The sequence below is a fragment of the Geotrypetes seraphini genome, chromosome 7, assembly GCF_902459505.1.
Source record: "Geotrypetes seraphini chromosome 7, aGeoSer1.1, whole genome shotgun sequence".
NCBI lineage: Eukaryota > Metazoa > Chordata > Amphibia > Gymnophiona > Dermophiidae > Geotrypetes > Geotrypetes seraphini.
The window spans coordinates 8,106,109-8,127,022 of NC_047090.1; the positions used below are offsets into that span (position 1 = coordinate 8,106,109).

Sequence of the window (20,914 nt, forward strand, 5' to 3'; positions counted from 1 at the left end):
CAGGTGGGTGGAGCCTGGGCACACATTTATACCTCTAACTTATTGAATACTATGATATGCATCTCCAGAATTCAGGTACCCCCCCCCCCCCCCCCATTACGCTAGTATTTTAAGGAAATTAGGCCCTTCCTTGCCTTTATAAAATCTGCACCTATTGGGCATGCCCTGAGCTAAATTCAGTTATCACATGCTAGAGTTTGATGCAGAAAACAATACAGCCTTACGGTCGGGTACTTTTGGACCTGTGAGGATGAATCGCTGGAAACATTGGGGGTTTCATACACAGCAGCTCTCGTTAAAGCTCTTTTTCACAAGACATTTGGGGTATGAATGTTGTTGCCTACACCTGAAAAACAAACAATGTTCAGAGCAACTAGGACAGGGGTCTCAAAGTCCCTCTTTGAGGGCCGCAATCCAGTCGGGTTTTCAGGATTTCCCCAATGAATATGCATTGAAAGCAGTGCATGCACATAGATCTCATGCATATTCATTGGGGAAATCCTGAAAACCCGACTGGATTGTGGCCCTCAAGGAGGGACTTTGAGACCCCTGAACTAGGACAAGCCAAACTCATCCTTCCATGTAGCGTTGTGTCTTTGATCTGTGTCTCAAGAGACCTGAAGCTCAAATGTCTTTATTCATGTAGCAGCAAGTATAAGCCCAGGTCATGGCAGACACTCAGCCCCCATTACCTCTTAGCCCCTTATAAATGGCCTGCACTTTTCAAGGGAAGCAGGGCAGAGGTTGGCCCACAAGGGGGCTCCACACACTTACCCTTCTGTACAAAGTGGCAAAAGCTAAGCAGCAACACATCCGCACGCTCCCTACATATTTCTTTGCTCTCCTGTGTTGTCGTAAGATCACAATATCATCTTGAAAACGGGACTAAAATGTCACCACCCCAATTGCAGCCCTGCGATGGTACGAAGATGGAGGGCTTTGCTCCGTTGTGTGGTTTTAGAGTTTGTTATGAAACTTGAATTTTGCCTTATACTGCTGGTAAAGTCGGGGGGGGGGGGGGGGGAGTTTAGTTTTGCTAAGGAACTGGTGGCACCATAGATCTTGATCATTATTATTGATTTAATTTATTTTATACCACTTTTACAGACAGGTAAAAACTGTCAGGGATCTAATGTAACATGAGCTGACTCCCCCACCCCCTCCCCAGTTTTAAGAGCCTCAAGATTTCAGCCAATGAATTAAATCAGCCGAATGAGTCTAGGACAGAGAGGCCCCAGGTCCGCCATGTCTCTCAACCTCTCTAATACCCTTGCAGACAGACAGATATATGCATTCTCCCTGCCCTGAAGACTTTCCCTTCGCTGCTTTCACTATCCTTATGTAAACCCAGCAAGTGGCTGCCGAGGAAGGGCAGGAAGGCTTGTCATTACTTCCTGGTGAGCTGCAGTACTGTTTTTACACCTTCTTCGCTAAATAAGGATGTTGACTGCCAGGCATACCAACGCTGGACCAATTTGGAGCCTGGAAAGGCCCCTTCACATTCAATAACCACTGCTAGTTGTCCAATGAATGTCTGTGGCACCTCCTTTCCCAGATGAGAACATCTATCAGTCTACACTGTGCTGTGACAGCAGGGTTCGTGTCACAGGGCACTGTTGCCTGACTGAGTTACCTTTGGAAGCTCTCAATGTCAGTCTGATGCCGTGGGGTGGGACAGAGTCTGGACTATAAAGATAGGCCAAGCAAATATAGCTAGACAGCCCACCAGAGAGCAGGAGGAACAAAAGATGGTCCCCACCACCCCGATCTCTACTGCTGCCCTCTCTCTGTTCTCCACTCAGCTTCCCCCGTGCTTTAATTTCATGTCAGTGGTCTTTATCTGCCTTCCAAAAATAAGCCGGGGTCGCCATGCTGCGGGGAGGAAAATTAGATGGGCGGTATTTTTAGGGCCATCAATTCTGACCACGTGCCCAGAGGATGAACCGGATGGCCATCGCACAAAGGCTACTCATCAGTATGTCCTTCGAGGTTGGCGCCCACTGGACACTGCCTGCTGTAATTCTCCTGGGCTTCCTGGCTGGGATTGTGCCATCGTACCCTCTTCTTCCTAAAGGGGCTAACGGGACGCTGCTGGAGAGAAGATGGGAGTCTCTGCTGTCCAGGTCTTTGGCCAGCGTGTCGGGAGAGAGATTCCTTGTGAACTGGAAGAGTGACTATTTACTGGGAATTAAAAGGCTACGGAGACTGTACTGCAATGTGGGCATTGGGTTTCACCTGCAGATTTTGCCGGACGGAGGGATAAGTGGGGTCCACAGTGAAAACCAACACAGTGAGTTCAGGCTTGAAAAGGCGAGGAATAGATGGGACTTTACAGCCGCAATCCTCAGTAATTAGTCCAGGCTGAACAGAAATGTTCAGCTAAGCGACACCTGTTGCCTTTTAAAAGTCCTTAAGAGTCATGTAGTGGGAGAAAAGTCCAGGCTCAGACCCATGCTGAATTCTTTTTCCAGAATTAGATTTCACTTTTATTTTCACTCCTGTTTTCCAACGGGAAAGAAGAAAGGGGTTTGCAGTTTGGAACTGGACCCATTTCTCCCAAGTCTTTCTTTCCCCTTTAAAACGTCCCACGGTTTCTTGGTCTGAGGTAAAATGCTTTGAGAGCTTGTTGCCATGTTCTGATGGTGGGTATAATGCACCGAATCTGTTTTGTTCATCAGTGCAGCTTTCCTAAGGCAGAATTCTCATTTTAAAAAGGGTGCTGGAATGCTGTGGGGCTGTTGCATTGACATGAGGAGGCATCATCGGTAGAGACCTGCTCTTTATATGCTCTTACAGATACTCACGTGGAGCGTGTGGAGGGTTTTGGTTTCTTTTGCGGCTCCTTCTCCTTTCCCCCCCTGCCCCCCCCCCGAAATGCGGATTTGAAACTGCTTTTGAACTTCTCTGTCTCCTCTTTGCCTCCAGAATTTCTGCAGCAGAAGATCTCTTCCCACCCACCTTTTTCTTATAAAGGGGAGGGGAAAGGATGCTAGATATTAGCCCCCTTCTCATGTAACATAAAATATGCTTTCATTTACCTAGGTCTCTTAGAGATATCCACGGTGGAACAGGGTGTCGTTAGCCTGTATGGTGTGAACAGCAACTTCTTTCTAGCGATGAACAGCAAAGGCAGATTGTATGCATCGGTGAGTAAAGAGCATGATGAGAACTTGAGCACAGAATCCTTTTTTGTGATGGGGAGATAGTGGTGGGGGGGGGGGGGGCAGAGGAGGAGGGGTTCTGATTGCCGGGGGCTGAAACCAAAGAGGCCGCTGTGAAATGCGAAGTTGCAAAGCAAGAAATACCTTTCGAAACTGTAGTAAGGATGAAGGGAGCAATATTATACCCCACCTCATTCAGTATTACCCACTGAGGCCAAGTATATACATTTATTTAGTTACCCCCCCCCCCTTTTAAAAAAGTGTAGCATAATTTTTAGTGCCGACCACGGCAGTAACAGCTCAGGCATTCATAGGAATTCTATCAGCGTCGAAGCCGTTACCGCCACGGCCAGCGCTAAAAACCAAGCTACGTTTTTGTAAAAGGGGGTGGGGAGGGGGAACAGCTCAGACGCTCATTGGCCGATGCTGAAAACCGCGCTGTGCTTTTGTAAAAGCGGGGGTTAGTCAGTTATCGGGTTATTTAAAAAAACTTAGGGTCTGATTCTGTAAGCGGCGTGATTGGCACATGACAGACACTCATTTCCCAGGCGCCAGCCGCGTCTCATTCACAGACAGGTGCCGCTTACAGGATCGCAGCTAGCAAGGACCCTAGGCCAGGGTTTTGCAGACCTACATTTCCGGCACCCAGGGTCCTTGTGGAATTGTGACCAGTGGTACCCTAGTGATGCTGAAGTCCGGCGCCACCATGGACCCAGGCACTGATCCTGGAGGTGCCTAATTTTTAAAATATGTTTTAAATTTGTTTTTAATGGCACGACCAATTATTGCACCACTTAAAACCAATTAAAACACTTAAGTGTCTGAAATTTGGCAGCTAAGATTTAATGCTAAGAAGCCAAAGGTCATGCATTTGGGCTACAAAAACTTAAGGGAATGGTACAGTTTAGGGGGTGAAGAACTTATGTGCACGATGGAAGAGCGGGGCTTGGGTGTGATTGTATGTGATGATCTTAAGGTGGCCAAATAGGTTGAAAAGGTGACGGCAAAAGCTAGAAGGATACTAGGGAGAGGTATGGCCAGTAGGAAAAAGGAGGCATTGATGCCCCTGTATAAGACTCTGGTGAGACCTCATTTAGAATATTGTATACAATTCTGGGGGCTGCACCTTCAAAAAGATATAAAAAGGATGGAGTCGGTCCAGAGGAAGGCTACTAAAATGGTCGGTGGTCTTCGTCATAAGGCGTATGGGGACAGACTTAAAGATCTCAATCTTTATACTTTGGAGGAAAGGCGGGAGAGGGGAGATAAGATAGAGACGTTTAAATACCCACGGAATGTAAATGCGCTTGAGTTGAGTCTCTTTCATTTGAAAGGAAGCTCTGGAACGAGAGGGCATAGGATGAAGTTAAGAGGTGATAGGCTCCGGAGTAATCTAAGGAAATACTTTTTTACAGAAAAGGTGGTAGATATATGGAACAGTTGATCGGAAGAGGTGGTGGAGACAGAGACTGTGTCTGAATTCAAAAGGGCCTGAGATAGGCACATGGGATCTCTTAGAGAGAGGAAGAGATAATGGTTACTGCAGATGGGCAGCTCTATGACCTCACAATGCAGGTGCACAGAGCCTTAGCCTATAGGAAGAGGAGATGCAAATGTTAAGAGCCTTAGCCAATAGGGAGAGGGAAGATATGATAGAGACGTTTAAATACCTACGTGGTGTAAATGCGCATAAGTCGAGTCTCTTTCATTTGAAATGAAACTCTGCAATGAGAGGGCATAGGATGAAATTAAGAGGTGAGAGGCTCCGGAGTAATCTGAGGAAATACTTTTTTACAGAAAAGGTGGTAGATGCATGAAACAGTCGATCGGAAGAGGTGGTGGAGACAGAGACTGTGTCTGAATTCAAGAAAATCTGGGATGGGCACGTGGGATCTCTTGGAGAGAGAAAGAGATAATGGTTACTGCGGATGGGCAGACTAGATGGGCCATTTGGCCTTTATCTGCCATCATGTTTCTATGTTTAACCTTCGGCAACCTTTGCAGGATCAGGTCCTTATAGTCCACCTACGACCTAGGTGAATTACAAAAAAACAGCAAAAATATCACTTCACATTCTAACACATAAGACTTTGCACAGTTACACCAATTTTACACAAATGTTCACCAGTACTGAAGGACAGCTATGGGGAGAGCTTGCAAGGTGTCTTCATCTGTCACGAAACAGGTCGGTAAAAGTAACCCACCCTCTCTGATGACAAGCAGTTCCAAGCCTTTTCCTAGAAATGTGCTCATGTGTACCCTAGTCAGAATCTTCATGTTCCCTCCTCCCCCCACCCCTTTCCAAGCATATCCACCATATTACATGTTACATAGTAGATGACAGCAGATAAAGACCCGAATGGTCCATCCAGTCTGCCCAACCTGATTCAATTAAAATTTTTTCTTCATAGCTATTTTTGGGCAAGAATCCAAAGTTCTACCCGGTACTGTGCTTGGGTTCCAAATGCCAAAATCTCCGTCAAAACCTACTCCAGCCCATCTACACCCTCCCAGCCATTGAAGCCCTCTCCAGCCCATCCTCCCCCAAACAGCCATATATAGACCATGCAAGTCTGCCCAGTACTGGCCTTAGTTCAATATTTAATATTATTTTCAGATTCTAGATCCTCTGTGTTCATCCCACGCTTCTTTGAACTCCATCACCATTTTCCTCTCCACCACCTCTCTCGGAAGCGCATTCCAGGCATCCACCACCCTCTCCGTAAAGTAGAATTTCCTAACATTGCTCTTGAATCTACCACCCCTCAACCTCAAATTATGTCCTCTGGTTTTTATCATTTTCCTTTCTCTGGAAAAGATTTTGTTCTACGTTAATACCCTTCAAGTATTTGAACGTCTGAGTCATATCCCCCCGTCCCTCCTTTCCTCTAGGGTATACATATTCAGGGCTTCCAGACTGAAAGGGTGTTTTTTTAATTCAAGGGGGAAGACACAGGGACAGATAGAAAGACACATGCACACACGCACACAGAAAAACAGACAGACACACAATGTCATAAGCCTTCTTTAGGAAAATAGGATAAAAATAGGAAAATGATTGTTCCTAGGCCATCATTGGTTACTTATTAACGCTTGAGTACCTGATTGTAAAACCGCTTAGATAACCTTGATAGGCGGTATATAAAAACCTAATAAACTTGAAACTTAAACTTGAAACTTATTAAATAACGTATAAACTACTGGTCCTTACGTTTAAAGCACATACAGCTGATCTTCCTCTATACTTGTCCTCCCTATCCACCAGTATGTCTTTTCTGATTAATTAACAACCATACATAACATAACATAACATAAAACTCACTTGTATACCGCAAATACCATTAAGTTCTATGCGGTTCACAAAGATTAAGAATACAAATGAATTTCTAACTTCCAAAAGATTTCCTAAAAAGATACGTCTTTAAGGCACGTCGAAATTGCTGATACGAAATTGGGAATGTGAATATATGAGTTAAATCCCTAGTCCATGAGGCTGCCTGAAAAGATAGTAATTGTTCCTGAAATTTCTTGTATTTACATCCCTTTACAGAGGGGAATGAAAACAATGAATGAGATTTTCTAGTGTGTTTAGAGTTTGTAATCATAAAGGATTCCATAAGATACTCAAGAATTGAGCCCGCTAGTGCCTTGAAACAAATGCAGCCTCAACTGGAAGCCAGTGCAGTCGGCAATAAAAATCAGTGATATGGTCCAAATCTACACAGCTGGAGTCAACCAGGCACCGTGCATTCTTTTTTGCCACACCCCTTTCTATATGAGCCAAATTGCCATTTAAGAAATTCAAGTCCGAACTAAAAACCTGGTTATTTAGGGAAGCTTTTGAACCCACGTGGGATATAGAGAATAGGATTAGTTCTGCTACCAATGTACCCTCTGCCTACCTGTTGTCATTCCCCCCCCATGTTATCCTTAACCTATAAGTCCCCCCTTCCCCTTCTCTCCCTAACTACAATGTGAATGTAGAAGCAGTTTCTCTGCAATCAAAATACAGTAAAACCTCGTATCGCAAGACCTCGCTCGTTTAGAACAATCACCACACTCTGCAGCGTCAGAGAGAGAAGAACCATCGGCTCAGTAGTGATCATGTGACGTGTGTATACTGTATGTACTCGTATTGCAAGACCTTGCTTTGTATATCAAGTTAAAATTGAATCAAATGTTTTGCTTGTTTTGCAAACCAAGTTACTTGCAATCCAAGGTTTTACTGTATTTTGCTTCCTTTCTACCTTCTGAAATTAGGGGTTTTTTTTGTACACCGCCGTGATCTGCTAGTTAGAAATGGTAGTATAGCAAATCTAAATCTTAAATAATAAAATGCTAGCCGCGCATGCGCACTTGCCTCGCGTGTTCCCTGATCCCTTTTCTGTCGGGATGTGGCAAGACAAGTGCGCATGCGCGCCCTTCCCTGCTCTCCACCTCACAATACAGACCGCACCACGCCGCCCCTTCACAACGGCTGCCACAAGCATCGCCGCCGAGCGCACCCGAGGGCAGAGGCAGCCCATGCACGCGGTGGATGGAGCGCGAGGACGGCCGCCCGACCGCAAACTGTACATTCAAGCTCCTGCCGCGGCTCTGCCCCCGAGGACAGCAGCCCTTCATTGACTGCCGGTGACCTGTTCAGCTACTCTCTAGAAACCTTCCTGCGGTCCCGACTCCAGCAGCACTGTACACATGCTGCTTCGGGGCCTTCTACTGCCCTGATTTACTCTGGCACAGAAGCAGAGCAAATTAGGGCAGTAGAAGGCCCCGAAGCAGCGTGTGTACAGTGCTGCAGACGCTGCTGGAGTAGCAGGTTTGTCGGGACCGCGGGAAGGGAAGGGGGGGGGCCGAAAGGGACTAAGGGAGCCAACCAGACCGCGGGAAGGGAAAGGGGGGGTAGGGGAAATGCTGCTGCTGCTGCACAGGAAAGTAGTGTAGGGGGAGGGAAATGGAGAGGGAGGGAATGCTGGTAATATACATTTAAAAAAAAAAAAACTTACTCTGTGAAACTTCAGTTATTACAAAAAAAAAAAAAAAATAGGTGACATATGACACCTCCATATACAAACAGAGAGAGACACACACAGGAAAAATAAACCCTTAAAGACAAGGAGCAATAGAGAAAGATTGAAAGAAAGAAAAAAATAAAAGGAGAGAGAGACACAGGAAAAAAAAAATCCACATACATCAGCCAAAGAGACAAACACCAAAACAAACACAGGGCAGGGAAGTGCCAACAAAAAAGACTTCAGCCGCGAGCTGCTCAACGGGACCAGTCAGGCAGCCACGTGAGGGAGGGCAACAGAATTTAAAAAAGGTAACGTGCAGGGAGAAGCTGGGCCTGCCTGCGGGGAACACAATAAGGGAAGGGGGGGCCCTTGGAGCAGGCAAGACGCGGGAATGGAAGGCGGAGGGGCCAAAAGGAGCAGGCCATTTCGTGGTAAGAGTAGGGAAGGGGTGGGGGAAAATGCTGCTACTGCTGCACAGGGACCTGGAGGGGGAGGGAAATGCGAGCAGGAAGAGGTGATGATGGGCAGGGGGGAAAAAAAGGAATGGAGGCATATTGCTGGACAGGGGGAACAGGAAGAGGTGATGATGGACACGGGGGGGGAATGAAGGGAGGCCTACTGCTGGACAGGGGGAGCAGGAAGAGGTGCTGCTGGACAGGGGGGAGGTAAAACAAAGGGAGAAGGGCTGCTGCTGGATAAGGGGAGCAGTGAAGGGGTGGTGGTGGACACAGGGGATGTAAAAAGAAGGGAGAATGGACAGGAAAAAGCGGCTAAGGAGACAGAGAGAGAAAGAAATAAAGACAGACACAAACATATATTCTAGCACCCGTTAATGTAACGGGCTATAAATCTAGTAGACTATAAAATCTTACTAAAAAAAAGAAAATACAAAAATGTCCTTGAATGTAACCCATCTTGAGCTAGTACTGAAAATGACCTGAGCTAAATCCAAATAAATAAATATATAACCCCCTCCATTACAAAGCTATGCTAGCGTGTTTAGCGCTGGCCGTGGCGGTAACAGCTCGGAAATTCATAAGAATTCTATGAGCATTGGAGCTATTACTGCGGCGGCCGATGCTAAAAATGTGATCTGCTTTTGAAAACCCGGACAAAGTGCCGGGTTTTGAAAAGTCATCCAAACACCCGGACATGCCCTCTAAAAAGAGGACATGTCTGGGTAAATCCAGACCTCTGGTAACCCTATGTTCACAGCTAGTTCATCTATTACTGTTATCAAGGAATAAATACAGAATCGTTGTTAGAGTGTGAAAGAGCGGCAGGTCAGCTCATTTGTCTTCTTCTTGGAGAATATCAGCATTGCTAAAGTGGAGAGTCTGGCGGTAGATAAATGAGTGATATTACCATAGGTTTTGCTGCTGAGGAAATCAGGGCAACCCAAACTGCATAGAGGTGGTGTGACTTGTCCAGAGCCACCTAGAGAAACATGGGCAGCTGGGACTGGAATTCACTGACTCCCAGATCATTAGGACCAATTTGTCTTCTCCTCTGTCATTGAGAGACACCTTTAAACTAATCTAAACTAATTAGTCAACTGGGAATAGCCATCTGCAGCAGTCCCAGTGTCCAAGCGGAGGGTCCTCTTAACTTTCCTAAGAATCAAAACAATAGCAATGCCACAATTTGGGCCAAAATCATTTTGTTATTTGATGTAATTCAAGTGTTTATATTCTGCTCTTTTCCTCTACTGACAATACTGAGCGGATTACAGAACAGTACAACAACAAAAAAATGCCATTCCCAGTAAAGCAGTAAAAAATCATTATATTAAACAATACCATAAATAAAACATACAAACATAAAAGAACCTGACGTTAAAACTTAGAGATGAGCATCAGAAAAGAACATCATCAATTTCTGATTGCAAAATCATTGGTAACATACGAGGGCATGGGACAGGTACATGAGATTTCTGAAGAAGAGAAAGGGATAGTAGATGGTATGGATGGCCCATGTACTCCCTATGGGTCATCATTCTATGTCTTTCTATGAAATGGAAACTAAGCCACCAAAAGGATGCCAGATACTTGGGACCTGGATTGGCCACTGTGGAAATGGGAAACTGGGCTTGATGGACCATTGGTCTGACCCAGTATGCTGATTCGTATGTTCTTATGTGAGTCAGGTATAGGACAAGTTAGCCATTTTGACATCACTGTTGAGGTTGGCTCTTAGGCATTGGTAGAATGAGGCATTGTGACATCACAATGTCAGTTCTGGAATGTTTCTACTCTTTGGGTTTTTGCCAGGTACTTGGAATCTGGATTGGCCACTGTGGAAACAGGCTACTGGGCTTGATGACCCAGGAAGGCAATTCTTATATACTTATGTGAGCCAAGTATAGGACAATCAAGCCATTGTGACATCACTGATGAGGTTGGCTCTTAGGCATTGGTGGAATGAGGTATTATGACATTACAATCTCAGCTCTGGAATGTTGCTACTATTTGGGTTTCTGCCAGGTACTTCTGACTGACTGTTGGAAGCAAGATACTGGGCTTGATGGACTTTCAATCTGTCCTAGTACATCAATTCTTGTGTTTTTATTTGAGCCAAGTATAGGACAATTACACCATTGTGACATCACTGATGAGGTTGTCTCTTAGGTATTGGTGGAATAAGGCATTATGACATCACAATCTCAACTCCGGAATGTTGATACTCTTCTTGAGATAAGAAGACCAGAATTGAACGCAATACTCCAGGTGAGGACGCACCATGGAGCAATACAGAGGCATAACATTCTTAGTCTTGTTAACCATCCCTTTTTTAAAAGTAATTCCTAGCATCTTGTTTGCTTTTTTGGCTGCTGCCACACATTGAGCAGAAGGTTTCATCGTACTGTCTACAATGACACCCTTTTCTTGGGTGTTAACCGTCAAGGTGGACCCCAGCATCTGGTAACTGTGATTCGGGTTATTCTTCCCAATGTGCATCACTTTGCATTTGTCCACATTAAATTTCATCTGCCACTTGGACACCCAGCCTTCCAATTTCCTAAGGTCTGTCTGCAATTTTTCACAATCTGCATACGTTTCTGTCTGGTAATCTTGCCTTCCAAGGACAACTCTGGGTTTATATGATCAAGAACATCTTTGCAGTTGACATAAGCAGAACAAAAACTAACTTTTCACCTCCATATTTCCGGCAGCAGTAGGCACTGGTAACAGTCCCCAATACAATCCTTTAGTCCTTCAATGGCCAGTAAATACCAGGTGGGCTTCCTAAATCTAGGCCCAATATAACCTTCCACCAAACCCTTCCCTCTTTCTACTCCCAGAAACCCCTTCTGCAACTGGATAATTAAAGCAATAATGTTCCATCCTCCTACAGGTCTCTGTACAAAGAGTTAGTATAAAGGCCTGGGCCTGACGTATACATGTTAGTAAAGCACTGACCACTCCTGTGCTCAGGACAGATTGCCCAGCAGCCAAGAAGAGAAAGAAAGCATGAGAAATGCCTGTAGCCTCACGCTTAGATTACTGTAATCTAGTCCTAACTGGTATCCCGCAGTGTCGCCTCTCTCCCTAGCAGTCTGTGCAAAACTCTGCTGCACGACTCACCTTCTACCAACCTCACTACGCTCATGTCACCCCTCTCCTTAAATCACTTCATGGGCTCCCTATTCACCTTCGCATACAGTTCAAGCCCCTATTGCTATCCTACAAGTGTGTTCAATATCTCTCCTCTCTTCTCTCTTCTTATCCACCTCCCAGAGAACTCCATTCCTCAGATAACTCACTCTTAACATTACCCTTCTCCTCCACTGCCAATTCCAGACTTTGTTCCTTCCATCTAGCTGCCCCCTATGCCTGGAATAAATTACCCGAGTTTGCCCATCAAGCCCTTCCCCTGTTTAAAAGCAGACTGAAAACCCACCTTTCTGATAATAGCTTTCAATCCTTAACCCTACTCCTCTGCCCTCCAACCCAGCCAGCTGATTAACCGTTCCCCTTAATTGTATCTATGACATCCTGTTTGTCTATCTTGTCTGTTTAGATTGTAAGCTCTTTTGAGCAGGGAATGTCTTCTTCTTCGTGATTCTGTACAGTGCTGGGTGCGTCTGGTAGCGTTATAGAAATAATTAGTAGTAGTAATCAAAGTCCAAATGTCAAGGCATGTTGCTCGTAAAGGAGGGAGGAAACATCTGGAAGTGAGCCCTTTTGTCCTTTTACATTTGGAGATTATCAGGTCTTGCAGACGGACATTGCTTAACACAAAAGCTGCGAAGTCTCCAGTGTACTCAGAAATATTTGCATGATCCAACCAATTAGTAACATATATATATTTTTTATTTTGCAAATCTTCGTAAATCTGTGGTGTGAGTTCCTTAGAGCCAGCAAGTGAAAGCCATAGTCGATTTTGGTCAAAAACAGTCAATCAAGCGATGGAAAACAGGTTTGGGCAAGAGTGGCAGTGTGTTCAACAGCTAGGGGAAAAGAGGTTGAGCACATCCCTGCTATATTCACTCAAACCTAGAGGCAAATGAGAAATTTCAGCACACTGTTATTTTAGTGCAGGCAGGACACTCGATATCCCGGAATTATTTTCAGATAGGAGTTGACAAATAATCTCCGAGTTCCTGCGTTAATGCTGGCTCTCTCCTTGCCTGGGACACTGTGAACCCAGAGGCTGGACTTGAATGCTAGTGAGGTCAGAAACCCTGCAACCCCCTTCTGATCGCAGTCATGGCTAAGTGGACCCCAAAACTGCAAAATCAGGTCGAGAGATGCACGTTTAACTCTCCACTTCCACCGTACTTGACTTCTCCTGTGGATCTAGCAGCAAAGTATTCCAGGTAATACGTTTTGAGAAACTCCAGGCTGACCTGACTACATTTTATCAGAAAAACCCTCATCAAAGCACAAATTTAGAAAACAGAACATTCATGCAAAATAAAGCTCAACTAATCTGGAGCTGTAATTTGTGGGGGCTTACTGGGCCTGATTCACAGAGATGGTGATGGTGATCAGAGTGCAGAGAAACTGAAGTTAGAGGCGGCTGTCTGAACTTTTCAGATTCAGACAGCTCAGAAGACCGCCCTTCTCTCTCGCTCCGCAGCCAGCATCTGAGTGTTCCTGGTATCCCAGTGATTCTTCATAAAGCCTTCTTGAGGTTTCCACCTTAGAAAGTCAAAATTTAACTTTAGTAAGTGCAAAAAATTGAATTCAGGATCAGAGTTAAACAAAACACCAACTGAGCTTGATTTTCTACCCAACTTCGCTAAGATGTGCGAGGCGAGATGACGGACCATGCTGACGTAGTAATCTGACCATGGACTTGTGATGATATCACATATCAGCAATGGGTCAAAAGTGCTAAATACGTCCTCTTCAGATGTGTAGAAAAGGAATTAATGGGTCAGTATTGGTAGCACCATCAGTAACCAAAAGCTTCTGAACGGTTCTCTGGCATCAAGTGTAAGCACACAATCAGAAATGAACTCCCTCTTTCGCAAGTGACAGCCATTTGTCTGGGTTCACCATGGATCTGTGCTCTTAACACTCATCGGGATGGATTTGATTTGAGGGTTACACTTGACACTGGCATGTTCACGCGTCTTTTCTGCAAACTACCAAAGTGAATTACACTCTTAACAGAAGAGCCTAAGATTAACCCCACTGGGTCAGACCAATGGTCCATCAAACCCAGTAGCCCGTTCTCACGGTGGCCAATCCAGGTCACTAGTACCTGGCCAAAACCCAAAGAGTAGCAACATTCCACACAGAAACCCAAGGAATAGCAAGATTCCAGAATCCCAAAGAGTAGCCACATTCCATACAGAATCCCAAGGAATAGCAAGATTATGAAATCCCAGAGAGTAGCAACATTCCACACAGAAACTCAAGGAATAGCAAGATTCCGGAATCCCAAAGAGTAGCAACATCCCACACAGAAACCCAAGGAATAGCAAGATTCCAGAATCTCAAAGAGTAGCAACGTTCCATACAGAATCCCAAGGAATAGCAAGATTCTGGAATCCCAGAGTAGCAACATTCCATGCTACTGGTCTAGGGCAAACAATGGCTTCCCCCATGTCTCATTCAAAAAGTTCATGAAAACGGAAGTTATGGAGGTTTTTTGACTGATGATTGAACCTTTGAAAAGTGGGTTCGTTCTTTCTCTATAGGAATTTGAATTGTGGCTGAGGGCTTTTCCCTACTTTGTGTATGTCTAATTAGAAAAAAAAAGATTTCAGAGAGGTAGAATTACTGCAAACTGTCATATCTCTAATTCTCTAATGTATTCCTATTTACCGGTAATTTAAAAATATTTACAGGCTGCTATTCCAAAAGTTCCAAGTAGCTTACAACAGAAATATTTTGTAGCATGGAATGTTTCTACTATTTGGGTTTCTGCCAGGTACTTGTGACCTGCATTGAGCACTGTGGAAACAGGATTCTGGGCTGTGTGGACCATTGGTCTGACCCAGTAGGACTGTTCTTCTGTCCTCTGTTACGATACTGATCACGGTAGCCCAGTCCCCGGGCTTTCATGAATTTGTGAAGTATCCTTAGCTGTGTCACCTCTGCTGGCAGGCTATTCCCTTCCTGTACAGAAGAATTTCCTTAGCTTACTCCTGAGTTTATCCCCGTTCACCTTCATCGTGTGCCCCCTTGTTCCAGAGCTTCCTTTATTTCCTGCTTAAAAGATATTTAAATGTTTCTATCATATCTTCCTCAGTCTGGGATCTTCTCCCTCCCGAGTCTTTTTCTTTCTCTCCTGTAGGTGTTTATATGTTTTATCCACATTGCATAACAAACTACACTAATAATGTCATTTCTAACCCAACCTTGACATATTGAGCTGGCAACCCTCTTCGAAGGGTAATTGAATAGTGGGTGGACTGGGAGCTGTGGGAGTCCTCCTGGGGTGTGAGATCGAGACTTCTTTCTCCCTGAGTGGCGTGGAACAGATAAAGTTTCAAGTTTATTAAAATTTTGATAAAATGCTAATCATAAATTCTAAGGGGCTCATAATCGAAAGAGAAAAACGTCCAAAAACCGGCCTAAGTTGGCACTTAGACAAACATTGTCAAAATACGTCCAAGTGCCGATAATCAAAACGGGTTTTAGACGTTTTTCTAAACGACCTAGGCCTTCATAGTGCTGCTGAATGCCCACAGCTAAACGGGGCGTTTCAGGAGGAGTGTCGAGGGCGGGAGTTGGGCGGGACGTGGGCCGGCTTAGACTTAGTCATACAGCATGTATAACCGAAAGTTATACAGCCCAGGATCGACGGAACTTGGTCTAACATGGTCTAAGTCACAAAACATGGTCTAAGTCACAAAAACCCACCTAAAGTCACCAGATAAGCACTGCAAACACATAATACAGACCCCCACACACTACCCCAGTGATCACTGCCCCCCCAACCCCCATAAAAATCATAATCACACCTTTAAAATTCAGCCTCCAGACCATCATCACCTGGCATAGGAAAGCCTAGTTGTCCAGCACAGAGGCGGCTTAAGCCGTCTTGGGGGTGGGTTAGGGACTCATGCAGAGGAGGACCAATGCCCATAAGCCCCTGTAATCACTGCATTGATCCTTAAACATGTGCACTCCCCTATACACCCCCAAAACCCTTTTGTACTGGCATATAAGTGGCTCCTGCAGCCATAAGGGCTATTGGGGTGGTAGATAAGTGGGTCTAGGGGATTCTGGAGGTGGTTTGGGGGGCTCACCATGATCTATAAGGGAGCTGTAGTGAGAAGACATGGCACCCTTTTTGTGAAGTTCACAGCAGTGCCCTGTAAGGTACCCCGCTATTTAGGGGCCATGTCTGGGTATTCAGTCCATCACTTTGCAGACCCCTCCCACGTCCAAGAGGGCTTGTTCTAGGCGTTTTTGACTTGGACGAAAAGTTGGACGAAAATGTGGTATAAAGATGGATGATTTAGCGACTTGGATGATCAGATCGGCAGGACGTATAGTTAGACGATTTTTGAAACAAAAAAAATTTTGGATGTATTTTTCAAAAATGTGTCTTAGGCTGTTTTTTACTTTGGACGACTTGTGATTTAGACGCAAACGGACTTAGACGTTCCTTTCGATTATGCCCTTCCAAGTGTTTTACAATAAAAAAAAAAAAGGGAAACATTTCTCATACTAAATAATGACTGGACAAAACACGACAGACGTAAAAAACAAACAAACAAGAGGAAAGTGGGGGGAACTAGAGTTTACAGTAATTTTCTCTTTCACAAAGTAAAAAAGACTAAGGGACAAGCCATGAAGTAACACTTTCAAAACAAATAGGAGAAAATATTTTTTCACTCAGCCTCATTGCTGGAGAGTTGTAGAAAGAGGACTTTGAACTAGTTCCTGGAAGAAAAGTCCCTAAATCTGCTATTGAGATCTACTACAGTATAATCTCATTATAACGGACTCGCTTATAATGAAACCTCGCCTATAGCAGACAGAAATCATTGGATATAGCGGACTCGCATATAACGGACTTTTGGATTTAACGGACAACTATTTTGGTCCCCAGAGCCACTTTTAACTGTTATTTTCGTCAGCTATAACGGACATGCAGGCTCCACCTAAAAGGCGTGTGGCATGCCGGTGATATAGTATAAAAATGCAGCCCAGAAGAAAATTTTCTTCCCAGGACAGTACGACATAATGCTTTAGAACATCTTTTAGAGTTCTGGTTTTGCAATCATTTCGTGCCATGCCAATGTTTTACTGAGTTTTGTTCTTGACGTTGCTCATATGTTTGTGCAGTGACTGTTGTTCATTGATTGTACATTGGTTCAAGCTGACCTAAATAAAGTTTTTTAAAAAAATGCAACTCTGTTTTTCCAGGTCCCTTGAAGTCCGTAATAACGAGATTATACTGTAATCTTATAACAATTCCCCACCCTATTGGTCTAACCCTACGTGCTTTCTTTTTTTTAATACATTGTAGTTCAACCCACCTGCCCTTTGTTTATCATGTTTTGTCAGAGTTTAATTTACACTATCTTTTATTGATACCTCGATTTTATACTTGTAAATTGCTCTGAAATATGATATTGCAATTAAAACTCGATTACTTATCCATGGGATCGCTAGCATGGAACCTTGCTGCTCTTTGGGATTCTGCCGGGTACTTGTGACTTGGATTCAATAAAGGGAGCGCGGGGGGAGCGGTCCGCCCCGGGCGCGGTCTTCCTAAGGGCGGGGCATCCTTCCTCTTCTCCTTGCCGCGTGCACCCCTTGCCTTCCCCTACAACCTTTTCACTTCCCTGGCACGAGGTTGCTGCCCGTGTCAACATTGGCGCTCTCTCTGGCGTCCCTTTTAGGACCCACGCCTAGGAAGTGACATCAAAGGGCGAGCTGACACCGACATGGGCATGCTGTTCACGCCGGAGAAGTTAAAAAGGTAGGAGGGAAGGGGAAGGAAGGGGGAGGGGTACCTCCGCCCCGGGCGCCATTTACCCTTACTATGACCACTGTTGAAAGCCGGATACTGGGCTAAATTGACCCTTTGTCTAACCCAATACAGCTATTCTCGTGTTCCTATGCTCACTGTCTGCTTGATGAACAAGTTCCCGGAGGAAAAGCCCATAATCTGTTATTGAGAAAGGCATGTATCGGTAGCATGGAATGTTGCTACTCTTTGGGATTCTAGAATCTTGTTACTCTTTGGGATTCTGAAATCTTGCTATTCCTTGGGATTCTGTATGGAATGCTGCTACTCCTTGGGTTTGGCCAGGTACTGGTGACCTGGATTGGCCATCATGAGGATGGGCTACTGGGCTTGATGGACCATTGGTCTGACCCAGTAAGGCTATTCTTATGTTTTTATGATTGTGTAGTAAGTTGCCCCAGTCTAGCACGCCTGGTAAACACATTTTAAAATGGCTTTACTGGGAGCAAAAAGGGAGAAGTGAAGCAAACTGGAGCTTTAGTGTAAAACCGACAATTCTGGTACAAATTTATTTTCTTTACCACTATTCTTAACAGAATAAATTAATCCTCCTTATCAAGTTATCTATCTGTCTCCTTTTCTAGTGAAAAATTAATAATAATAATATATGTTTGCAATGACAGCAAACAGTGAATCATGAAAGAATCTTGACATCCCTGAGGTCAGTAAAAGGGTCTGGGGCAAACAGTTGATTCGATCCTTACCAAATTAGCAGTAAAGTGAGAGATTTATGGTTGGATGGACACTTAGTGGAAGTGACAGATTTATGGGTGGACAAACACTGCGGGGCACCAGGTGCCGTCTGAAGAGAGAAGTTCCTTCCCTGCAAAATGGGAGGGGGGGGGGGAGCCTCCTTTAAGTTTCTATCAGAATTTGCTCCTAATCCTAAAGAAATAACCAAACTCAAAGCAGTCAAACGTGAACGGGGAGGAGAGAATGAGAAGTGGACCCAGCCAGCTAAAATTCACCTCCCAGGGTCAGCTCTGTGAGATACTTTGGGGGCCCAAGCACTTCCAATATTTTGGGGACCTCACGTGACATGTTATCCTTGGCCTGCGCAGCTTTAGGAGGCCCCCTGAAGGTCGGCAGTATGACTGTCATCTGGCGTCCCCCTGGCCTCCCAGTCTCACTTTAAAAACTAATTACGGCCTGGTGCTGTAGCAATTCTAGAAGGCTTCTGGTGGTCTCTGCTGCACATTCCCTCTGCAACAGTCTGTCCCAGACCAAAACAGGACGTTACATCAGAGGAGGGATGAGACCGTGGCAGAGGGAATGTGCAGCCTGCTAGAATCTCTACAGCATGCCTTCTTTCGCTCCCTTTCTCTCCTGGGCTGCCTTATCCATGAGTTTCTTTTCTCTTTCAGGCACATTTTCAAGATGAATGCAAGTTCAGGGAGATTTTGCTCCCCAACCACTACAATGCCTACGAATCCAAGGCCTATCAAGGAGCCTACCTAGGACTGAGCAAACATGGCAGGGTGAAGAAAGGCCGCAAAATCTCCCCAGCCATGACCGTGACTCACTTTTTACCCCGAATCTGATGATGAGTGACTCAAAGTAGAACTGAAATGTATATTTAATTTTGCACATGTGAATACTTTCCCAGGTAAACTATTTATACCATTTGTCGATATCTGTATATGTCTTTATACCTGATCCCATGATCCCATGGGTGTGTTTTTGAATGCTTGGTAATTGGGAGCCAAGCAGCTAGTCTGGGAACTGACACAGTGCATCAGTCCGAGGCTTATTGGGAGGGCAACGGATGTGTTTCCTTACCTCAGATATAGTAACCTTGTGTTTCACAAGTGCTTATTTGGACATAGAGAGACCTGCAAGTAGGTAGGAAGAGGTCACATGGGATTGGGTGGTAGTTTACTGAAGGGTCAGACAAGACTTCTGCACCCCATCTCTTATGGAGAAAAGGGGTATCCCACCCCTCCTAAAAACAATTGGTTTTGTAAGTGTAATTAATCCCACCCAGTTCAGAAAGATGTTCATATACTGGTGGATAATGTGAGGTGCAGTTAGGCCAAGCAAAAGTATTGTAGAGAGAGATCAGTGGGAACTGGAGTGTTCAGCACCTCTGCAAAGATTCTAGCACCCCATGCCTATAAAAAACCTCTGACTTGTTTCCACGGCATAGGAACCAGCTCTGCACGTTCATTAAATTGTGTCCAGGGAGGGGTGATTTCTGCTGTTTGTGACTCTCCCAAACATTTTGAAATGATCCACAGTGAATATGGTAACCAGGTTTCTATTACCCGAGAATGTTTCTAAACCATCCTCCATCTTGCCTTGCTCTCAAGTGGTTGGATGTTGTGATCCCCGGTGGTACAGACTGTAATATGATTTAAAAACATCATACAGCCCTAGATAAAGTTATCTTTTATATTTTGGAGTTCGTGTCTGGTTGCACCCTGTCCCCAGGCAGGCTTCCGTCAGGGGTTCTAGTTCTCTGGGCACTTCCTGTACCAAGCAGACCTTTGCAACAGTTAGCAGTTAAAAATAGGCCGGCTAGCCATGGAGCCAGGAATGGTCCTCTGACCTTTCTTCAAGCAGTCGGATTCTGCAAAAGATGAGCATACTGGCTCCTGGCCTCCGCTGCCTCTTGGGCTTTTTTTATTTGGACTTACTATCCTCCTCCTTTACAGAGCTGCGGTAACAGCTCCGACGCTCAAAGAATTCCTATGAGCATCCTAGGTGTTACCGCCGCAGCCAGCACTAAAAAGGCAGCACGGCTTTGTAAAGGAGGGAGTATATTTTATAAAACTTTCTCTGGGTCAATTTGCCCTTGAAATTTGATGCAGCCCATGTTTTAGAAATCTCTGGGCGTTGCAGTGTGACACCTGCCTGGGATTGTAGTAATGATCAGGACAGAAGGAGCCCCCCAGCCCATCATTAAATTCACAATGGCAGGAGAAGCTCCTAAAATCCTTTAAATGCCAACGTCTTTCCAGAAGAGAATCCCAACTTATAATGAACAAAAAAGATTGCGTCAACTGATATTTGAAAACACTCACTCACCCCTAGCGCTCTTAAGGCCATGTGTGTGGCTGATCCATTGATCCAATTCAGGGGTTCTCAAGCCAGTCAGGTTTTCAGGGTACCTGCAATGAATATGCATGAGATAAATTTGCATACAATAGAGGCATTGCATAGATATCTAACATAGTGACATAGTAAATGATGGCAGATAAAGACCTGAATGGTCCTTTCAGTCTGCCCAACCGTTCACACTCTATAAATTAATAATTTAAATTGTTCTTTTTCTTAGATATTTCTGGGCCAGAAACCCAG

The 20,914-nt window shown here is 44.8% G+C and overlaps 1 protein-coding gene across 1 annotated transcript; it reads left to right on the forward strand.

Annotated features, from left to right (window-relative positions):
• Positions 1-1,947: 1,947 nt before the first annotated feature.
• Positions 1,948-20,199, forward strand: FGF6 (fibroblast growth factor 6). Its single transcript, XM_033950731.1, has 3 exons — positions 1,948-2,290; positions 3,043-3,146; positions 18,979-20,199. Exons 1-3 carry the CDS (start codon positions 1,948-1,950, stop codon positions 19,153-19,155), a joined length of 624 nt encoding a protein of 207 aa, XP_033806622.1. The 3' UTR covers positions 19,156-20,199.
• The last annotated feature ends 715 nt before the right edge of the window (positions 20,200-20,914 follow it).

Excerpts from the sequence above, each read along its gene's own strand:
- FGF6 (XM_033950731.1), top strand. The coding sequence starts at position 1,948 with ATGGCCATCGCACAAAGGCTACTCATCAGTATGTCCTTCGAGGTTGGC. Across the intron at positions 2,291-3,042 it reads CCACAGTGAAAACCAACACA|GTCTCTTAGAGATATCCACG; the intron begins GTGAGTTCAGGC and ends TCATTTACCTAG. Across the intron at positions 3,147-18,978 it reads AAGGCAGATTGTATGCATCG|GCACATTTTCAAGATGAATG; the intron begins GTGAGTAAAGAG and ends TTTCTCTTTCAG.